General features: G+C 38.5%; 2 protein-coding genes across 7 annotated transcripts in view; both read left to right on the forward strand.

Annotated features, from left to right (window-relative positions):
* Nucleotides 1–145: 145 nt before the first annotated feature.
* Nucleotides 146–13,226, forward strand: ZCCHC8 (zinc finger CCHC-type containing 8). 2 transcript variants are annotated; one of them, XM_082774271.1, is made up of 14 exons: nt 146–994; nt 1,840–1,882; nt 2,478–2,552; nt 3,048–3,153; nt 3,729–3,806; nt 4,122–4,225; nt 5,936–6,001; nt 7,868–7,931; nt 8,378–8,520; nt 9,122–9,264; nt 9,915–10,030; nt 10,611–10,694; nt 11,342–11,456; nt 11,711–13,226. In XM_082774271.1, the coding sequence occupies exons 1-14, from the start codon at nt 751–753 to the stop codon at nt 12,529–12,531; spliced, it is 2,202 nt and encodes a 733-aa protein (XP_082630397.1). In that variant the 5' UTR covers nt 146–750; the 3' UTR covers nt 12,532–13,226. The 2 variants fall into 2 exon arrangements, with proteins under 2 accessions (XP_082630397.1, XP_082630398.1); XM_082774272.1 differs by having other exon boundaries at nt 7,871–7,931.
* A 6,532-nt stretch (nt 13,227–19,758) lies between these two features.
* CLIP1 (CAP-Gly domain containing linker protein 1) overlaps nt 19,759–20,309 on the forward strand; it is a 67,888-nt gene continuing 67,337 nt past the window's right edge. For 3 of the 5 annotated variants that reach the window (XM_082774134.1, XM_082774133.1, XM_082774135.1), the window contains exon 1: nt 19,759–19,921. The gene's annotated coding sequence lies outside the window, so the exon portion shown is untranslated. The remainder of the gene's footprint in view (nt 19,922–20,309) is intronic. The other 2 variants (XM_082774137.1, XM_082774136.1) reach the window with 2 other exon arrangements.

Consider the following 20,309-nt stretch of genomic DNA (forward strand, 5'->3'; position numbering starts at 1 on the left):
TATGTTAATTAGTTGTCTTTTGGCCGAATTCTAAGGAAACTATAGGTAAGAGATGTCAGAAAAGTTAGGAGAGGTCAGAACTAGAGCATTTGTTCTGCTTTGCCTGTTTCCAAGTACACTTTTCTTAAAGAGATTTTAGTGGCATGGATCACAGATTTAGGGATTAATACTGAACTTTTTGTTAGTTTGGAATCACTTTTGGTAAAGAGAAGAGAAGGGACGATAAAAACAACAGTGGTGAGAAAGTGGAGGTGCTGGAGCCCTTTGCTAATACTTTATGTACTGTTCAGGGTACTTGAAAGTACTGAAGTGTTAATTTAAAACAATCATTTATTTTTCTTGCTATGTAAATGTGTGTTATAAGAATGCCTTAATCTCTGCAATGCGTGGTCCAGGCAGGAGCAGGACACAGAAACACATCCTGCCATAATTTTCTCTCCACACATTCCACGTAGCCCCCCCCCCTTAATAAATAAAAAAAAAAAAAAAAAAAAAGTGGAGGGGTAAGAAAGCGGGGCTAAAACAAGGGTTCAACTCTTAGTTCCAGGTGGCGGAGTCCCCATTTTGGGGAAACCCGCCCTTCGCAGAACTACAGCCTCCAGCGTGCACTGCGCCTCAGGCACGCAAAGCGAGGGGAGACTACATCTCCCAGTAGGCAAAGCGCTCGAGGCTGGGCAGCTGCGGCGGCGAGCTGGCGCCGTTGCATGCCGGGAGTTGTAGTCCTCCGGCCCCGCGCTGGGGCGGCTCCCCATGCCCTTTGCCCGTCGCTCCCGCCAAGCCCCGCCCTTCCTGCTGCGGCTCAAGATGGCGGCTGAGGTGGATTTCGGCGACCGCGAGCTGTTCGAGCAGCTCGACGGAGAGGATGGGCCGCCGCCGCCTCGCCTCGGCCCGGAGGAGGAGGAGGAGGAGGAGGAGGGACCTGGCGGGGCTCTGGCCGAGCTGCGAGAGCGGCTGCAGGGCTGTGAGGAGACGGTGCGGCGGCTCCGGGCGGAGAATATCCTGACGGGAACGGCTGGGCCTGCTCCGGGCCGGGGCCCTGCGCCTCCCGAAGGGCGCCGAGGAGGGAGTTCGCACCCGAGTTTTCTGTGGAGTTTCCTCGGATTTTGCTCGGATTTTTACCCTCAGGATACTCAGCTGTGTACCAGCGGCACCTCCCTTGGCAGAGGAGGTAGTTGAGTTCTGGGATGGCTGCTAAAGCACTTAGTGCTGGACTACTCCTTCCTGCTTGTATAGAGAAAACAAATAGTTGCACGCTCACCTTGAAGATCCATTATTAACCTAGCTAGAAATAATATTAAACCGTTAAATTGTGACTGGTTCCTTAAAGGGTTGTTGGGATAGGTTGCATAGCTGTTGGGATAGCAGGTACAATCTGAGGTGTTTTCTTCATACTCATTTTATTAGTTATTCTTAGTTGTTCGTGTAGTTATTTATTTGTTTTCTATTTATGAGTGTATTTTACTGTATTTTTTATGAGTGTATTTTTTGACTCTTGTCATGAGTATAGGGATTTTAAAAACAGACCGGTGATCTGACAATTCAGGCATATTGTCGGTAATGAATTTTTTGGATTGACACAGCTAGACCATTTTTTTCTTAATTTTCCAAAATTAACTCTATCCTAGCTGAAACCAGTACATCAAATATTTTCTTACATATGCACTTTATGGTGTGGGTTTTTTTCAGCAACAGGTGGATTTGTAAATAATCCTCTGTGCAGTGAGATGAAAGATTTGTTGTTCTGTGGGATTTTTGTTAGGTGTTTTGTTCAACTCTGCAATTAATTAAGGTGTGGTTGTGTCTTGTGAAGAAAGTAATGTTCCTTAACAAGAAATTAACATCAGGAACTTAAAAGGAAGCTGAACATTCTGACTCGTCCCAGGTACGTTAATGCCGGCTTACAATGCTTTGTATGATTTGTGTATGTTTGCAGTAGTGGTACTCTGTGACTGGTAATAGCTGCAGCGTGTTTTGCAAAATCTAGAAACCTCCTGCCTGCGTCCCCCACTCTGCTGACACTGGGCTTCTAAATTGCTGTTGTCATCCTTGAAAAAGTCCTTCAGACTCGAGTATCAAAAACTTAGTCTGTAGTGCTGTAACCTTTTCTGTGCATGCCGTTATGATCTGTCTGTTTATGTAACTGATGTGGCCTTTAGGGAAACAGCTCTTTGTGAAGTTAAGCAGTAAGAACAAATATGTTAAAATAGTAAAATAAGAGTATTATTTTGCTGTTTACAAAGCAGTGCCTGGTCATTAAATGTCTCTCTTGTTTTCTTCCAACAACATGCATGATTTGCGTGGAGTAGGAGAAGGATTTTTGTTTAAGAGAACAGAAACTTATTAAAATAATAGAACTTGGATTGGCCAAACGTTCCTCTGCTTATAGAATACAGACTATTTGTTACAACAAATAGGATAGAGAGCTTTTACAATAAAGCTAATGCAGTAACCATTATTTTTTATCTGTTCTGTTCTAGTGGAATTTCAGTGGACAGCTCTAAACTCGATGGACCTCTGTTGCAGATTTTATTTATGAACAATGTCATTTCTAAGTAAGTACTTTTACCTTTCAAGAAAAAGTCCTGACAGGAAGCCGCGTTTGGTTTTTGTTTGGGTATATTAGTGTTTGTCGAAAGAATGTGTAACACAAACCTGGTACGCTTGCAGGGAAGAAAAGTTAAGAGTTAACGATATGACAAGCGGTCTGCTGTTTTTACTAGCAATGTGTATAGCATGAAATGAAGTGTGACTTCCAGGAGCTTGAAGTGAGTCTGAATAACAATTTGAGTTTCATGAGTGTTGTTGGTAAATACAGCAAATTAACCTTTCCTGCCTATATGTACATTTTTTTATTATTTTTTTCACGCTAAAATAATGGTGTGCTTCCTAGTAGGTTATCACATTTGTGTTGGTGGCAGTTAGGAGTACTGCTCCTTTTCTAAATTCTCAAGAAGTCGTAAATGGCAGGTTCTTGGAAAAAGATACCTGGTATATGTTTCCGCCTTGCTTATTTCTTCACCTTCTTATAATTCTTCATTCTGTTGCAGGCAGTATCATCAAGAAATTGAAGATTTTGTTTTTAACTTGGTTCAGAAGTATGAAGAGCAACAAAGAGGTGAACAAGAAAAAACGCACTTCAATGTTAAACCACAGGTACTGTGAAGCTCAAATTATGACTAGGCATTCCTTCTCTCACATCTTTATAGTGGTAGCAGTGTAAAAGTTCAAAATTTCAATATTAAGTAGCTGAATTCTAGATGTTTTTTCCTACGTAAATGCAAATCAGGGAACCATCAAATACATGCAGTAGATCTTCTTCAAAAAAATCCTTTCTATAAAAAATAAAACTTCCTTAAAGTTGTCTGCACTGAAATTTGTTTATAAGCTTGGTGATAAGTTGGTTCAAATAACTGAGAAAAGTTCTTTAGGTACAAGCTAAATGTATGCATCTGATAATGTTTGGCCCAGCTTTGTCTTTTTCTTTTTCTTTTTTTTTTTTTTTTAAATCTTATAAACTAAGAGAAAGATACAAAGAAATGATCCGTATGGTATTTTGGACTGTGGAAAGCATTGTCATTTACATAAATATTTCTATTCTACTATTTAACTAATGTGTCATGGAAAAAATAGTAGCTGTACTGCATGTTCTGTGCCTCTTATATACTTGATTAATTTAGGAGATCTTCTCACTTATTTCTAATTAATTGTTTTCATTTTTTTTATGTCAGCCCTCCAGTGTTCTTTTGGAAGAGGACTGTAAACCAGCAAGCTCTAATTCTGTTAAAAAAATTAAGGAAGCTTTTAGTGTAAGTTTTTGACTATATACTCTTCAATGGTAGGTCTTCATTCTACGTACTTAATATACATTGCCATTAAATAAGATCTCATCATTAAATTCCATTTATCAATGTAATAATGGTTAAGTTCACCATGTTTTGGCCATATCAATGGAAAAAAAATGCTGATTTGTACAGGTGTGGGTGTGTATTATTTGTAAATTCTTACAGAGCGGGTGAAAAAGCTGGAAGAATTTCAAGTGGTGTAAATTTTTAGAAATGCTACCAATAATCTGACCTAAATACTGACATCATTCTGACAATTTTCTGAATTTTTTTCTACAGGTTGTAGGAAGTGTTCTGTATTTTACCAATTTTTGTCTCGATAAACTGGGACAGCCTTTATTAAATGAGAATCCACAGCTGACAGAAGGATGGGAAATACCTAAGTATCCTGTTTCCTAAAACAAGGGGTTTTTGTTTATCAAATCCAAAGAATGCCAGTTGGTAAATTGAATTCAATTTTGCTTCAGTACATCGTACATTGCTATCAAAACCATATCAGTTAGAGATGAAAAACTTTAATGAAGAATTAGTGGATTTTTTTCCTCAAAGTATATATGTATTTTGATATGATTGGCTCGCTGATTTTCAGAAGACTTATGTTTGGGAAGGGTGAATGCTATATCCCTGTAAATACATCATGTGAAATTAGAACTTTCCTGGGCCAGTCTGCAGTCAGGTTTGGAATGAAAGCTCATTCCAGATATGAATAAGCATTTTCCCTCTAGAAGAGAAGAAAAGGGCTCAGCCAACTTGAATATTCTATAAGGTGATTTTTTGCCAATCTTGGGAACTGGAGGAAAGTCTTCTAATTATGTAATGCTCTTAACTTGCATCCATTTTATAGTTGGTTCTCTGCTGTGTACAAGAGCTATTATTTAAAAGATGTGATTGAGGGAAATACTGGAGAATTTTTTTTATATTGCAGTCAAATGACAAAATTTAATTGATAAGAATGAGGAAATAGCTTGTTCAAGTAATCTCATCTCCCCAGTTTCCTAATATTGCTTCCTCTCCCAAAAGTGTCTGGAGAGGAGACAGTTTCACAGTTCATTTCTGTAATCAAGAATTGGAATAAAGGTCGCTTCGTAGTGTTAAAATATTATTTGTATCTGAAGAAAAATTGGAAATTTATAAGCCAGCTAACCTGGGTTTTCTTGTGCCTGCCTTTGACTGTGTATGCACTGTGCTGTAATTTTATATTTGGAAAGCTGCCTCTGTTGTAAAGCATTGGGACAATCCTACTCCAAATGGTACTTGTACCATCTCTCAACCTCCAAATCGAGGAAATAGGAGAAATTCCTGTTAGGTACCTAAAATGCAAAGTTAAGTCTGGCTAAACTTTCATATCTGCCAGCTTTGCTTTGGTATTACTCTTTAAATGTACTTACTGCACCTTTCTTGACAGCTCCCGCAGACATTGAGCCTAAATAGTGAGTTACATAGTGTATCAGATACCATGGTTCTAAATAATGGAAGTATTAATGTCAATTTGACTAGTACCTGGCATCTGCTTTTTTTTTTTTTTTTTTTTTTTTTAAACAACTGTTAGATTCTGGAAACTGACGTGCCTCTGAACTTTACTGAACCTCCTAAGTCTTTTCCATGCCGGCTCACTTGGGAGCCTCTTCTCTCCTCATAGTTTTCTAGACAAATAGGCAGAGCAGCTGATAAATTGCAGTCAAAACGCAAACACAAGTAGCATATGACATGACCTGTCTACGCTCAGTTAAGAAGTTATATTTTTGAAATTCTACCAAAGTATATTATTAATAAGATTGATATAAAGTATATCAAAATCATTAGTGTGATACTTTTGCCTATCAACAAGAGGATTCTAGTTTTAGCAAGTGCTGAAAAGGAACAGAATAGGTTGTCGGATAGAAATTGGTTAGTAGAAAATGATATGAGCCCACCTTAAAAGTGGATATAATTTTGTAGTTTTTACTTCTAAATTATTGACTTTAAGCACCCATCTGTAATTTAATCCAGAAGAGTCAGTATTCTATTCAAAGCAGCAGTAGGTTACCATTGATATTTTAAATGAGATTGAAATTTTGCTTCATCCAGTAGCAGTTCCTTATTGAAATCTAAAGATATCATCAAGTTTTCAGCCAGATTCTCTCCCTAGATGGACAAGAAATACAAGTAAAACCAAAAAGGTTTGTATTACTCTTAAATATAAAGTTTTGAGCTGAAAAGTTCAGATGTATACTGTTTGTTCCCATATATGCTAAACCATTGAACATACTTGAGCCATGAGTTTAAGTAAACCAGTGCTGCGCTTTGCAGTCAATGGGTATCTGTGGTTTACTGCATTTTATTTAGGAAGGGCCTATAATGGACGTGTAAAAACTTTCCAAAGTTGTTTATGGTCTATTCTTCTGTTGCTTGTCTTTTTAGTGATTGCTTTGTCATCCCTGCACTGGTGTACTATCATTGTTCCTACTATGTTGCAGAACAATCTCCTGTCTGACTAGTTTATAGACTAGTAAGACAGAGGGATCCTAAGAGTTGATTGCATAGCTTTTATGGGAGGGTAAGAAGTGAAGTTAATTGACTTTCCACTTGAAAGCTTGTGTGGTCTTTGTAGGATCTGAAGTCATTGATTTCAGTTGCAACAAGAGCCATGCAAGCTTTTATCAGGAATTTCAAAGATGAAGGGAAATGTTGACTTCAACTATGTTTTGTTTAGAAATACTACCAGCTGAAGGGAAGGCAGATTGAAGGGTTGTTCTCATGGTATGGAATAGTGATAAAATACTTGAATTGTTGCAGAATGTTTGTGTTCAAATACTAGGTAAAGATGAAGCAGAAGGCATGCTTCACAGGGAGGGCAGGTGTCACTTTGGATGCTCATTCTTGTGTCACCCTTTCATCTCTGCTTCTGGTTCCCATCCTAGTTTGATAAAACGAATGTTCAGTAAAAAGCCTTTCTCTAAAATCTTGTTAAGAGATTGGGATATTCCCTCCTATAATGTTGAAAATATTTCCCATGGTATGAATTTACAAGGAAAATTAATCTTGAAGGCAGTTGAAATTCCATTTCAGGTTTTCAGTACGCAGTTTCACAATATATATATAACTTGTTCAAACTGTGGACAAGGAAAGTAGTAGTCATGCTCTTCTATTTGTTTCTGCAATGCTGATTCTCTGTTTTGTAAAAACTGTCAGACCTTTGATGATACCAGAATGAAAAGAGAAATGCGGGTATTGCTGTACTACAATAGTATTAAGTTGAGTGATTCCTTATCTGTATTCTAGACTTAAAATTCTTGTTTTAACATCCTCTCTTTCCTTCTTCTGGACATATCATCAGCTTTAGAACGTATGTTTTGGTTTGCTTAAATAGTGCCAATAAATGCAATGTTTACATACTTAATCAGAAGCAGAAATCCATCAGTGAATTTTATCTGTAATGTGATGAAAGGAGAAGCTTTTTCACCATTAGGAGAGTAAACTACTGGGTCATGCAGTCCAGGAAGGTTATGCATTCTCCCTTCTTGAAGATTTTCAAGACCTGATTGGATAAAGCTTTTGACAGCCTGGTCTGATCTCGTAGCTGACCCAGCTTTGAGTGGGAACCTGGGTTGTAGGCCTCCTGAGGTCCAACCTGAATTATTCTATTACTATTTTATTCCCTCTTAAAGGAATAGATCTCTATTAAATGGAATATAAAAACTTTATTTCTGCTTGGAGGTACTGCTTTTCTGCTATAATTTCAGTTTTTTCTTCTCCACACACTGTCATGCATTATTTATTGATTACAATGCTGTATTTGTGTTTTCTCAATTCTTGAGTTCTACTTAGGACCGTGAAACAAAATTCTGTTGCTCTCTTTTAAGATTGATATTAAGTAGTCCATTTAAGAAAAGCAGATGACAGCATATGAAATCAACAAGCAGTACTTAAGTTTTTTTTTCTTTCAAAGTCTAAGACTAAAAATCCAATAAGGTTTAAAAGAATTAAGTGCATTTAACATTGAATAATGATCTGGGGGTTTAATAATTTCTTCTGCATTTTTTAAGCAGGCCAAAACCGCATTGTTTCAATTGTGGCTCTGAAGAGCATCAAATGAAAGACTGTCCAAAGGTAAACTCTACATCAGTATTTAAAAGACTGCCTCTCTCCAAGAAATGTTTCGTATAACTGCACCATTCAAAAAATTAGATGCATTGGTCATGGTGTACAAATAATTATTCGTCTCTTTTGAATAAATAATACTGTTCATACATCTAAGTTCTAACTCGCTAAATCAGAATGTAAGTTATTTTTCATAACATAATGATCTGAATGTCTCCTTTTATCTAGGGACATTTTTCAGTCTTTCCTCCTCTTTGCCATTAGATTAAATGCAAATATTCCTTTTTTTTTGTTTGATATGTAGTTTTCATTACAGTTGTTGATATAACTCAGCCATGTGGGGGGAAAAAAAAAAAGCTTGTTGAGGGCAAGGAGTACCATTTTTATGCTGGGTGAAGGCAAGCATAAACTGTAAATTGTTCAAACCTAAACTTCCAAATTATATTATCTTTAAGCCACGAAATGCAGCTCGTATAAGTGAGAAGAGAAAGGAGTATATGGAAGCTTGTGGTGAAGCAAGCAATCAGAATTTTCAGCAGCGTTATCATGCAGAAGAAGTAGAAGAGAGGTTTGGAAAATTTAAACCAGGAGTCATTAGGTATCTCTTTTCATTTCATTAGCTGTTGCAATGCTTTTCTGGAATGACTTTTTCTTCCTTTGGAATGCCAAATGTTATTCTCGAGTCCTATTTAACTGTGGGTGTATTATGTTTGAATTTCTTCACCCAATAAAATTTTGTTTAACAAATTGCACATTTTTCAAACCATAACTCTTATTGCTAATTTAATAACCCTGACTCTCTATTCAAAATATTAAAAGCAAACAAACAAAAAACATAATTTGGCCATAGCAGTCTCTACAGAAAACATTAATACATTTAGTATTGCATTAAGTTTCACCCTTCCTGTCCTGATCGCTACAGTTAAGGCAGTGAACCATGGGTAATAATAAGTCAGGAGCTAAGTTTTCAGAGTAGCATTGCTTCTCGTACAGTATTTAACCATATGAGAAATGGATGTGTTACACATTATGTTTGACATCAGAGTTGTTTTTTTTTGACCTAAAGTTTTTATTTCTGGGGTTGACTGACAAAATAGTTTCAGCTAAATCATTTCAACTTGATAATTCAAAATTCAACGGGATATCAATTTCCTTTTGTCAAAACTCAGTTATGGACTTTTTTATTTTTTTAAACTCAGTGGGGAACTTCAAGATGCTCTTGGTGTCACAGCTAAGAGTCTTCCTCCATTTATATATCGCATGCGTCAGCTGGGTTATCCACCAGGTTGGCTCAAAGAGGCTGAAATGGAGTACTCAGGACTTGCACTTTATGATGGTAAAGGTAAGGAATGTGCTTTGGGAATGCATTTTTCAATATGGGGGTTATATGCTTGCTGCGTTCCTTTCAGAAGACAAAGTACAAGTACCTAGTTTGTAAACCACCATCATCCTTATGGAAGAGTGAAAAAGTTTAAATCACGTTTTCTTTTCTACAGTCATATAAGAAATACTCCCCTTTCATCCATCTGTGCTGTGGCAGTGAAATAGCTTCTTCTGTAATGATTGAATAGATTAAGAAACTTTGTCAGTGTGTTTTCACTCTAATCAACCTTTGATACAAGTCTAAGAAGCCTACCAGCAGGCAAAGAACATCTTTTTGAAAACCCAATTTACTGAGTAATTTACCAGGTTTTTACTAATGACCGACATTATGCCAGATCCCAGAGAACAGTCCTGATGCCAATTTCTGAGGCTAGTAATGTTAGATAAAGGTTAGTAATATTATGAATACCCAGTCAGGTTTTAGGGGTAGCTTCTTGCACGTATCTGATAGGTTTGGTCTCTGTTACTGCCTTTGTGGATTTCAAAGCCTTCATGTATTATTGTAATTACTTGTATTCAAAAAAAAAACAAACACAACATGGGTTCTTAATCCTGTAGATTTCCTCAGTGACATTAATTAGCATCAATAATAATTGCACTTTGTTACAGATGATGATGGAACAGAAGATGAAGGATCTCGTCAACCAAGACGTGTCACTTATGATGTCTCTAAGTTGATAAACTATCCAGGCTTTAATATCTCCACTCCAAGTGGGATTCCAGATGTAAGTGACTCTCCCCTCTTTCTGAACAGTGTGCTGAGTAACAGTCATTGCAGTTAGCAATTTAAATTTAATGTTATGTTAAGTTTAATGTTATGCATTCTGCATCTGATGATTTTCTTTCAACAGCCTTTTAAGTGCTTGATTTGGGGGGCGGGAGCTGCTGAGGTAATTGATATGGTATCTATCTGATATGTCTGACCATGCTTCTGGGGTATTTATTTCCTTTATGAGGCTAACAGGAGCCTAGGGAGATATTTGGGCTTCTCTTAAAGACAAAACTTAAAGTGTGAGTGCCTCTTCATTCCCCCTGTCTACATTTTCAGAATATTCTTGGAATATGAAAGTTATTGTGGGTGTTCCCACAATTTTGACTAAAGAAAGCTGCATAAGACCAGTGCGCAATCCCTGGCCAAAAGTTTGTATTTAAGTTCTATTTACCCCTGTTAAATGAGGTTTATGACAAGAAAATAGATTTGTCTGGGCTTGTTAATGTCTTAGCATTTCTGTTAATTTTTTCCTGTCATGTTTTTAGCCAATCATACGCATCATTCAGCCTTATTTCTCTTTTTTATTGTTGTAGGAATGGCAGATATTTGGTTCCATACCCATGCAGCCATCTCAACAGAAGGAGGTTTTTGCTAACTACCTTACTAATTTTCATGCGGTAAATATATTTTAATATTATTAATTAAAAAAAAAAAAAAAGTTTTCTTGTATTTAGCGAAGCCAATGATTCTCTTTGTATCTTCATTTAGACTTTCTTATTGAAACTACCAGGTGTGAAATCCTGATGCTTTTGTTAGTTTTACAGTAACGCTGTAATGATTTTTTTTTTCACTGCAGTGAACCAGTCAGATAGTCAGTATCTTGGCTTATCTGTTCTAACAAAAAAAGAGCTTCATGTTTAGAGTAAATTCCATTTTTTCAGTGTTCATAGGCAGATCACAGTTGTGCAGTATTTTTTAAATGGTTATGAAAAAAAGAAGCTGTAAACTTTTACAGCCTAAAAGTGGTCTTGGTTCCAGACTTCCCTAATAAGGGAAGAACTTACTTGCTGTAGACATGATATACAGTAATTTCAATATAGTGACTTGAGAAAACACAATCTTTTCCTTTGCCATGTAAACCTAAGCAAAATTTCAGTTCTGTTCAGTTGCATTAAATTTCTTAAACTTCAGTGTCTAGTTTACAAACTCAGTCAAATAATTGTATAACTACAAAATTGCTTTAAACCTATTCTTATAGCTGGACATATTACATTGCATAATCTAATTCTAATTTCTTCTGTTTTCCTGGATAATTTCTTTTCAGCCAAGTCCAAAATCTAGCAATAAAAGGCCTGCATCGAAATCAAGTTCTCATCATTCAAAACGACCAAAAGAAGACAACCTGGAAGAAACAGTAGCTGACATGGACATAGATTCCGGTATAGTTATTCTGCTTTTTTTTTTTTTTTCCTTCCCTAGTTTCAATTTTTATTTTCAAGTAACTTCTCTGAATTAAAATGTTAGCGTTGATAGTTTCAGTGGATGTTGAAACCTTCAAAAAGTTTATTGTATCTCAGCTAAAAAACAGGTATGGGATTATATTAGTGTGCTAGTTATTCGGAGTATCGGCACACTTGAATCTCGTCCTAGTCAGGTTTCAGATTCTAATAGCTGTTCTTTAATCTGTTTCCAGATGTCGAAGCATCTCAAAGATCTCAAGCTCATAACAGTTTTGAGTTCCAACCTCCACTGCCACCTGGACCTCCACTGATTTCAACTCCTCCTCCTTTACCACAAGGCACGCCTCCACCTACTCCACAAAGTCTTACACCAACTCAACCTCCAACACCCACCCACCCTCCTCTTCCTAAGACAACTCCACCGTTGAATCCTTCCAGTGATGTTGTTCCTCAACCAAAAATAGTGGATTCAACCATGGATGAAGATACTTTAACCTTGGAAGAGCTAGAGGAACAACAGAGGTTAATTTGGGCAGCACTGGAGCAGGCAGAAAGCACAAACAGTGACTCTGATATCCCTGTTGATACACCTTTAACTGGAAATTCTGTTACATCATCGCCGTCTAGGAACGAAATAGATCTTGTTGCAGAAGTAAGATCATCTGAAAAGATGGTTACAGTGGAAACAAAGCTTTCTAGTGTCAGCGAACAGGTATCAGAAAATGAACATTCTTTAACTGGTCCTAATGCAGAAGATAATTTACTTAATTTAAAGGAAAATCCTGATAATTCAGACTCTGAAGGCATGCTGGATAACACCATGCCTGCTCCCAACTGTGAAGTTAACAATGGAGAAAATGCAGGTGGTAATAAAGTGGTGACAAGCACTGAATCATCCACAAAAAACTCAAGTCCTGTTCCTGATATGAGCAAGTTTGCTGTAGGTATAACACCATTTGAATTTGAAAATATGGCAGAATCAACAGGTGTGTATCTTCGAATAAGAAGTGTGTTAAAGAACTCCCCAAGAAACCAGCAAAAGAAAAAGACTTGAGTTTAACTGGTCTTCCTTTGTTTCATTATGTCCAAATTCCTGCACCCTTTACTCCTCCAGTTTTACAAACTCAGATAACCTTCCTCATCCTTTTGTAGGAAGGAGAATATCTTGACAAATACAGTTCTACCCTGTTCTTCCTTGAAACTGAAGTGTTAATACAGGACTTCCACCTTGACCAGGACCAATGCAACCAGAAAATACACAAGAATTTTCCCAAATTGCATCCTTCCACTAAGAAATAACAGGACTATAGATTTGTTAAGAACAGTTTTCTTGCCAATACATGAAACTCTAAGAAGAGGAATTTGTTGTTTTGCTGTTCATTACTTCGGCTAAGAATTATATTGTCCTTGAGTTTCAGGTGGATTGGTGATTTTTTTTTTATATCTGTTCTTTGTATAATAATCTATACTTTATAGATTTTGCTAATTATCCTGTAGATAAGTTTAATATATTCAGAATGTTTTTAAGAAGTGCTAATGTTAAGATTTCCCACATCAAAATCTTGGAAATTGGATGAAAATGATCAGGGATTACCAGCATTATCTTCACCATTTCAAGTATTTTTATAAGTTTTTATTTATGTGGGTCGGTTTTAATTACCACTGTATCTTTTGTAACATCCTTCTTCATGTAAACTTGCTGTACATATGTGTTCATTTTTATGTACAGAGGTTTAATAAATGAGCTTTTATAAAGATCTTTTTTTAATTGGATTCCTAAACCATTAAACTGCTGCTTTTGGAAATGAGCCACTCAAGACAATTAGGAAAAAGAAGCTGATTAAAATGAGGGTGGATAGAGTTGATTGATTATTTTAGGAAAGGTCACAACTATTGGGTTCAAGTTTTTATATACAAGAAGCTGTTAAAATGATTGTAGCTACTTAAAACAGAACTTGCCCATACCGCTCAGTTCTCATTATCTGAAGAACTTCTGAAAGGACAAAGCTTAGAAGTGTTATAATTCTGCTTATTAATTGTTCTAATGCTTTTTTTTCCCTTCTCTCAACTGTCTTCAGAGCGACTTACAGGTGGAATGGCTGTACATATACATTGCCAGCAGAGGGAGCACTGGTTTGGTTTAACAGTATTCATTGAAGCTGGTAAAGCATTTGTTTGCCCTTATATAAATGCAGGGAAAAAGTATTTCTAGCCATGTAAGATGCACAGTAAAACAATCTTTTCAAGAATCTAAGAAAACACTTGTGATGGAGTGACATTCCAGCATGTGTTTGATAAGATAACTTCAGAGACTGAACCTATTCTCCAAAAACCTCAGCTTTACTGATTGCAGGTATTTTCCAAAGGTTCTTAAAATGTGTCAAATTACTACACTCTCTATTTCAATGCCTGGGAAAAGCCCAGCCTTTTGCAGATAAAGTGCTTATTTTTTTTTTTTCCTTTTGTTGCTCTAAACTTTACAGGAAAGGAAACCTGAAGTGTCTTTATATGTGAACAACTTGTCTTCTGAGAGGCTGAAAAAGTTCTGTTTGCAGCGTATACCAGTTCAGTTTATCTCATTGCATTTGGAAAGTAGAGGTCCAGGTAAAATATTTATCATACAAACTAAAACGATAGGCTTTTTTAGTTTTTCTACGAAAAATTAAGAGTACTGCTTTCTGAGCCAGAAATTGAAAATTTGAAATTGAAATGCTTCCAGCTTCTGTGCACTTCACAAAGAAAGCTCTGATGGGAATCACATACAGATTTTGTGCTTTCTCCGTGCTTCCTCCTCCCATGAATTTAAAAGCCAGTAATCGCAGTTGACACAAGCTATTATATGCTGTGTGCTGCATCACTCACATGTGGGTAATAATGTGATGCAGGGCATGAGGTAATGATTTCAAGTGTACACACCTTTTGGGTGTGTTGAGGTGCTCATATTTTAAACATGCAGTTCTCACCCCACACCTTAGAAGATCTTTTTTTAATAGCCCTTTTGAAATGCTCCTTTAGTAAGGCATGCAGACTTTACAGGGATAGTTACATGTTTGTGCCTTGCTTGCAGACACAAGACGAAAATCATCTTCATATTATATGCATAGAACTCTAGTTCTATACTTAATTCTTCCTGTTCACAATAAATTCGTAATAAATTGCCCTTCTACATACCTATTTTGATCAATTAAGTCCTCTGTGTTTCTACAAATTCTTACTTGCACCTAAACTAGCTGTTAACTTTATTGCTTCCAAGTTTTATATTGAAGGAATTGGAGTAAGGATAAAGCAAAGTCATTTTGGTAACCCAGCTTTTAAAGTAACATCAAATTCTAGCTTAAATATGTTTAATGCTTTATTTTACAAGGTTTTGAACTTTGCTCTGGGCACCCTTGTAGTTTCTGGAAAAAAAATACTTCATTTTCGGAAGGTGTCTTCTGGTATCTAAAGCAAATGTTATCTTGAGAGGCTTGGGACAGGGATGGACTCCATTTGGTGTCGTGTATTCATACCCATTGGAATATTTTTGCAAAGTGACTGGCCTGACTGGTTGTTCAAGTCAGCGAATACTGTTCTCGACCTGTAGTCTGATACAAAGGGAAGTATACAGACAGCATATTTGAATTAAAATTCCTATGGTTAGTACTGTGTCCATTTAATAATCTTAGTCTTTTGTTGCTTTTTGTTCGTTTGTTTTGATAAAAATTGTTTGTTTTGTTTTGTTTGAAAGACTTTAGCCTTTTACAAATGGTGAGCTCTGTGCTATAAAACACACAGTTCAGGATGGGGAGTTACCCCTGCTGTTTCTCTCATGATTAGGAAAGAGTGCATCTTGATCTTAAAAGTATTTATCTATACTTTCACTGTTCTTACCAGGTACTATACATTGTTGCTGCACTAAAGATGTTTCTGATTACTGAATTTCTTTAATCTTTCAGGTACAGCTACTCAAATTGGTTTTGTATATTGCAAATGCACTCAGATCACACTGCAGTCTGAGAAAAGCTGAATAGCAACGTATTTCTGGTACTTTTAAGTCGTGTTCCCATGGTGATAGGTGTGGCATAATAACCTAGATTAGAGCTTACTAAAATGAATAATAAAATTTGTAATGGGGTGGGTATAGTGTGAGCAGGCATCACTCAGATTTTCCCACGAATTCCTGTTGGCATGATATTCATGTTCATTTATAGCATTGGGATCAGCGAAAGTATTTAGAAATGCTATTGCACATCTGAAAAATAAATCTAATCTGTACAAAATATTGAGGACATCAATCAGGTGATTAATTATGTGTTAAAGAGGTTTGCATTTCTAACTCATTTTTTATAACCTAATTCACAGTGCTTAAAATGTCGTGCAAAGAGCAATAGCTGAGATTCTAGAAGATACCTGAAAGATATGGTAGCTAGAAGAAGAATTAATTTACTGCAAACTCAATGAGGCAGGATAGCTGAAAAACAACTAAGGGAAGCAAAAAGCTCAAGTATGACTCAAGTGTCTCAAAAGCATTTGTAATTCCTATGGAACTCTGGAGTACCTTCATTTTGTACCACAGTTGTAATGCCCCTGGTAAGTAAATACCATTGAAGCTTGATGTTGTTCCTAAGAACATGTTGCAGAGCTGATAGTTGTGTTTATATTTAAGGTGGTGGGAGGGGACGAATCAGGAATTAGTCCTTGAAGAAGCTTACAGGCAGGATGAATATAATAACATGGTAATTAATGTGTAAGTGACAATTGGACACTTCCTAAACTTTAGTTAATTACAAGCAGCAGAGATTTAACATAAGATTTTTTTGCAACTCAATACTTAGCTGTTATGTCTGAACAAAAACTGATTTACCCTTTGTTTATAAGCTTGACACTCTCAATAGGAACAAAAGACCTGCTTTGCTTCTCTGCAGGTGAGAAATCAAGCTCGTTTTTTTTTTTTTACATAGGTGGTGGAATGATTTGGATGATCTATCTTCTTTAACAGAATACGGTTTCTCAGTTATCTGTAAAATGAAACACTCATAATCAGTGACCGTTACTGTTGTTAAATTAAGTACCTTGTTTAAACAAGCATGACAAAGAGATTCATTAAATACTGTTCTCTATTGTTTTACCTACATTTGTTAGAACAAATAATGTAAAGTTGGATGTAAATTTGTCTTGTGTAAAACACCAACGAAGAACATGGACTTGCAGGGCTTTCTTGTGACTGTTGAGCTAGGGAAGAACGCTAAGTATGTTGGAAACGGAATCTTTTTTTGTAGCCTTCCAACCCACTAAGCTGTGAAAATAATTACCTAGTCTGCAATAATTTTTTAAAACTCGCTTCTCGAGGACAAAAACATGTGATATACATGAGTCAAAGTGCTAGAACAAAGGCATTACTAAGTTTCATACGTGATACTTAAGACTAAAAAGGGCTGTTTTTCTTCTAGGCTAACCTATTAGTCAAAGGCTGTCAATTTAAATGACATAAATTCAAAGCAAAAAAATATAGAGCAAGCACAAGGCTTTAGGACACTAAATCTTGGGATCTTATATAAGCTGTAAATAGATGAGGAAAATGCACCACTGAGGTTAAAAGGCAGGGCAGGGGTAGCAGGAGGGAATCCTCTTGTGTTTTTGCAAAAACAAACCACTACAGGAAAAAAATAATACTGCAAATTTCTGTACTGGGATTTGTGAAGCAGCACTTCAGTAAGAAAAAAGTAGCTAGTTTGTGGTTTTTTTTTTGAAGCAGGTGTGGCCAACTATAGATACTGCTTGTAGAAATTCTGTATAAAAACTGCTAAATGTACATATTGAAGAGATCGTTCAGAGGAAGAAAAAAAATCCTTGTGTGGATATGTCTCACTGGATATAAAAATGGAACTCTTAAGTCAGGATATCCCTAAATGCAGTTCCAAAAGAATAATGTTTTAGCCATTCAGAAAGTTTTTGTACTTAGGGATCCTTCACAAAGCTGAAAAACCACCTTCAACTGATGTTCCCACATTACTGAGGGGAATAATTTTAATTCTAAGTAGACCCTGTAGTTGTGGCCAGGATACTGGTAGTTATGTCAGCAAGCTAAATTTCCCTGGAGCGTCCAGCCATTCCTGTTTTCATAGTTATGTGTTAACTGATCTGCCTGAAATCACGCAGCTCAGAAGAGAGCCACTAGTACTTGAATCAAAGACGTTCTGGCTTTTGATCATATGCAGTCCTTTGTAGTACCATGAATTTTAGAACTGGCATCTTCTTTTATAATGATTGCTATAAATTGGATGTGAACATACTAGATGCATTCTTCGTTATCACACTCTGCATATATCCAAGTGTACACTGGTACATAGAAATGAAGTCAACCATTTTTAATTGGGATGAATTCATTAAACTTAAGTTAGAATTGCTCCAAAGCTACCTGTTCTTGGTTTGAAGGTTGATACTGCTTCACTGATGGATAACTAACTCCCTTGTTTCTCTCAAGATGACTTCAATCTTGAAGCTATGGTGTTCTGTCCACTAAAAATGACATTAACAAGCAAAGATACATTTGCTTTATATTGATATATGCAACATCATTCTCAATTCTTGCTTTACAAACAGGACATTTTTAGTTTTAATTTTGCAAAGAAGTAAAGACAGCTGCTTACACATTTGAACCATATTTTGTCTATAATTTCACCATTGTTTTTGCTTACTGCTTACACTTAGTGAAGTTGCCAAAGACCAACACAAACTTACAAGTTTTAGCTCGCTATCTTCAATAGTAAGATGACTTCTACTTGATGTGTTTTATATTAAATACAACAGTCTAGTATTGCTTAATAAAACGTCTGATGTTGTGCATTGAACTGAATACTCTTGAAATCTACCTTCATGTTAATAAATTCTCCAAGACAAAAATCAAATTAATGAAGAAAAACACTTTACAGAAAAGTGTTCTGTAAAGAAAAAAAAGTGTTTTGTAAAGAGTCTAACTCTCAAGTTTTTAACCTAATTAATTCAATGTTGTTAAGGATTATTTCCTTAGCTAGGGACTACTGTGTCAGGTTTTTAGTTTTAAACAATAATTTGCTGGCTCTGTACTTCTAAATACAATCTATAATCAAATTCTGAACTTTTTTCAACAAAATTTTATCAAATTTTTCAGGGAGGAAGAAGGGTGGCTGGCTGTATATGGATTTGGGTATCTGTTTCAACATCTACTGGCCATGGTAAGAGCTTCTTCTTTACACTTAGGAAGTGAAATTCTCACAAACATTGCTAAATGCTGATCTAGTTGAAACCCATTATTTGGGGGACTGCGTCACACCATTTTATGCTTCACCATGCTGGATTAATGCCAAAGAATTAAGCCAAAATGAATCACATATTGCAATTGGTCTCCAGCAATGGGACTGCTTCCTCATCACCCTTTTTGTTTGAATGGTATCATGCATAAACTAAATGATCTATGGGACTGCAAACAGGTTTGCTATGCGATGAATTCAGCAATTACGGGCCAACTCTGGCTGGACTCTGTTGCCTGTTTATAAAAGAGGCAGAAAAGTGAAGCAGAGCTGTTTGATTTAGCCTTGAAAATTGATATTAAATAGTTGATGATGGTGTGGAGCTACTGCCACAGCCCTTTAAACTTTACAAAGGGGAAGGATGCCAAGTTCCAGGGTCTTCCTTCACGAGCACAATGAGAATTCAAATAGAGGATGAGAAGGAATCACAAATTCCTGGGCATCAGGACAAAAGGAAAATGGAGAGAAGAAGCCGCCACTAAAGTTAGTCGTCCATTAAGAGCTCTGCGCTTCATGCCGCCCTGTCTCTTTTCCCCACCCTTTCCCCCCTCCCACCTTCCATTCACGCTTGTCTGCTGCAGCGGCGAATTCCCTAAGGGGTCAGCGCTGCCTGCTCCCCGTTACAGGGACAGGAATAGGGACGGGGACAGGGACAGGAATAGGACCAAGGCCAAGTCCGGGTGCGCGACCCCGCGGGGCGCTTTTGGGGAAGGGCGAGGCAGGACCGGGCCGAGCTGAGCCTCCCCTGCCTGCCGACCGCGGGCTGCCCCGGGGTGGGGGCGAACAAAGCAGGGGAAGACAAAGGGAAAGCGAGGAGAGGAGGCGAGAGGGAAGGGGGGAGCCGGAGCCGGGCAAGGGGAGGTTGGGGGGGGGGGGGGCGGGAGCGGCTCCCGCTGCTGCAGTCCCCGCCTCGCGGTGCCGCGGGCCCGGCGGGGCGCAGACGTTGTCCGCCCGCCCCGCTCCGCCCCTGCCAGCCGGGGAGGCGCCGCTGCGGAGGGGCAGGAGGAGGAGGAGGAGGAGGAGGCGGCCGGGAAGCCGAGCGGAGGCGGTGGCGGCGGCGGCGCGGAGCCGAAGGCGGCGGCTGTGAGGGCGCCGTTGGGGCCCGCGCGCGGAGGGCGGTGGCGGCGCCTGAGGGAAGGGAGCCGCCGGGAGCCCCCCGCTGAGGAGAAAGAGGCGGTGAGGAGGGGCCGGGCTCGGCGAGGGGGGACCGGGCGCTGAGGGGAGGCGCTGAAAGGGGTCGGGGAGCGGCCGTGGGCACCGGGCAGCCGCCTCGGGGCCCCGCCACACGCGTGGCTGCGAGTCCCGGCCGGCCTGAGGGGGCCGCGGGTGACAGGGGCCGGGGGCTGGGGCATTGCTGGGGCTTTGCCCGCTTCGTCCCGGCTCGTCCCCGCCGCGCTGCGCCTCACAAACTTGGCGCCGGGCACCGGCCCTGAAGCGGGGGCAGGGACACGGAGCCGCGCCGAGTGAGGGCTGAGGCTGGGCGATGTCGTCCCGGTGCTGCTGCCTGATCCCCCCCCCTCCTCCCTCCTCACCCACCGGCACGGCACCGATGGAAGAGCCGGCC

This window comes from Aythya marila (assembly GCF_965140915.1).
Source record: "Aythya marila genome assembly, chromosome: 17".
Classification (NCBI taxonomy): domain Eukaryota; kingdom Metazoa; phylum Chordata; class Aves; order Anseriformes; family Anatidae; genus Aythya; species Aythya marila.

Excerpts from the sequence above, each read along its gene's own strand:
- ZCCHC8 (XM_082774271.1), top strand. The coding sequence starts at position 751 with ATGCCCTTTGCCCGTCGCTCCCGCCAAGCCCCGCCCTTCCTGCTGCGG. Across the intron at positions 3,154-3,728 it reads ACTTCAATGTTAAACCACAG|CCCTCCAGTGTTCTTTTGGA; the intron begins GTACTGTGAAGC and ends TTTTTATGTCAG. Across the intron at positions 9,265-9,914 it reads TGCACTTTATGATGGTAAAG|ATGATGATGGAACAGAAGAT; the intron begins GTAAGGAATGTG and ends ACTTTGTTACAG.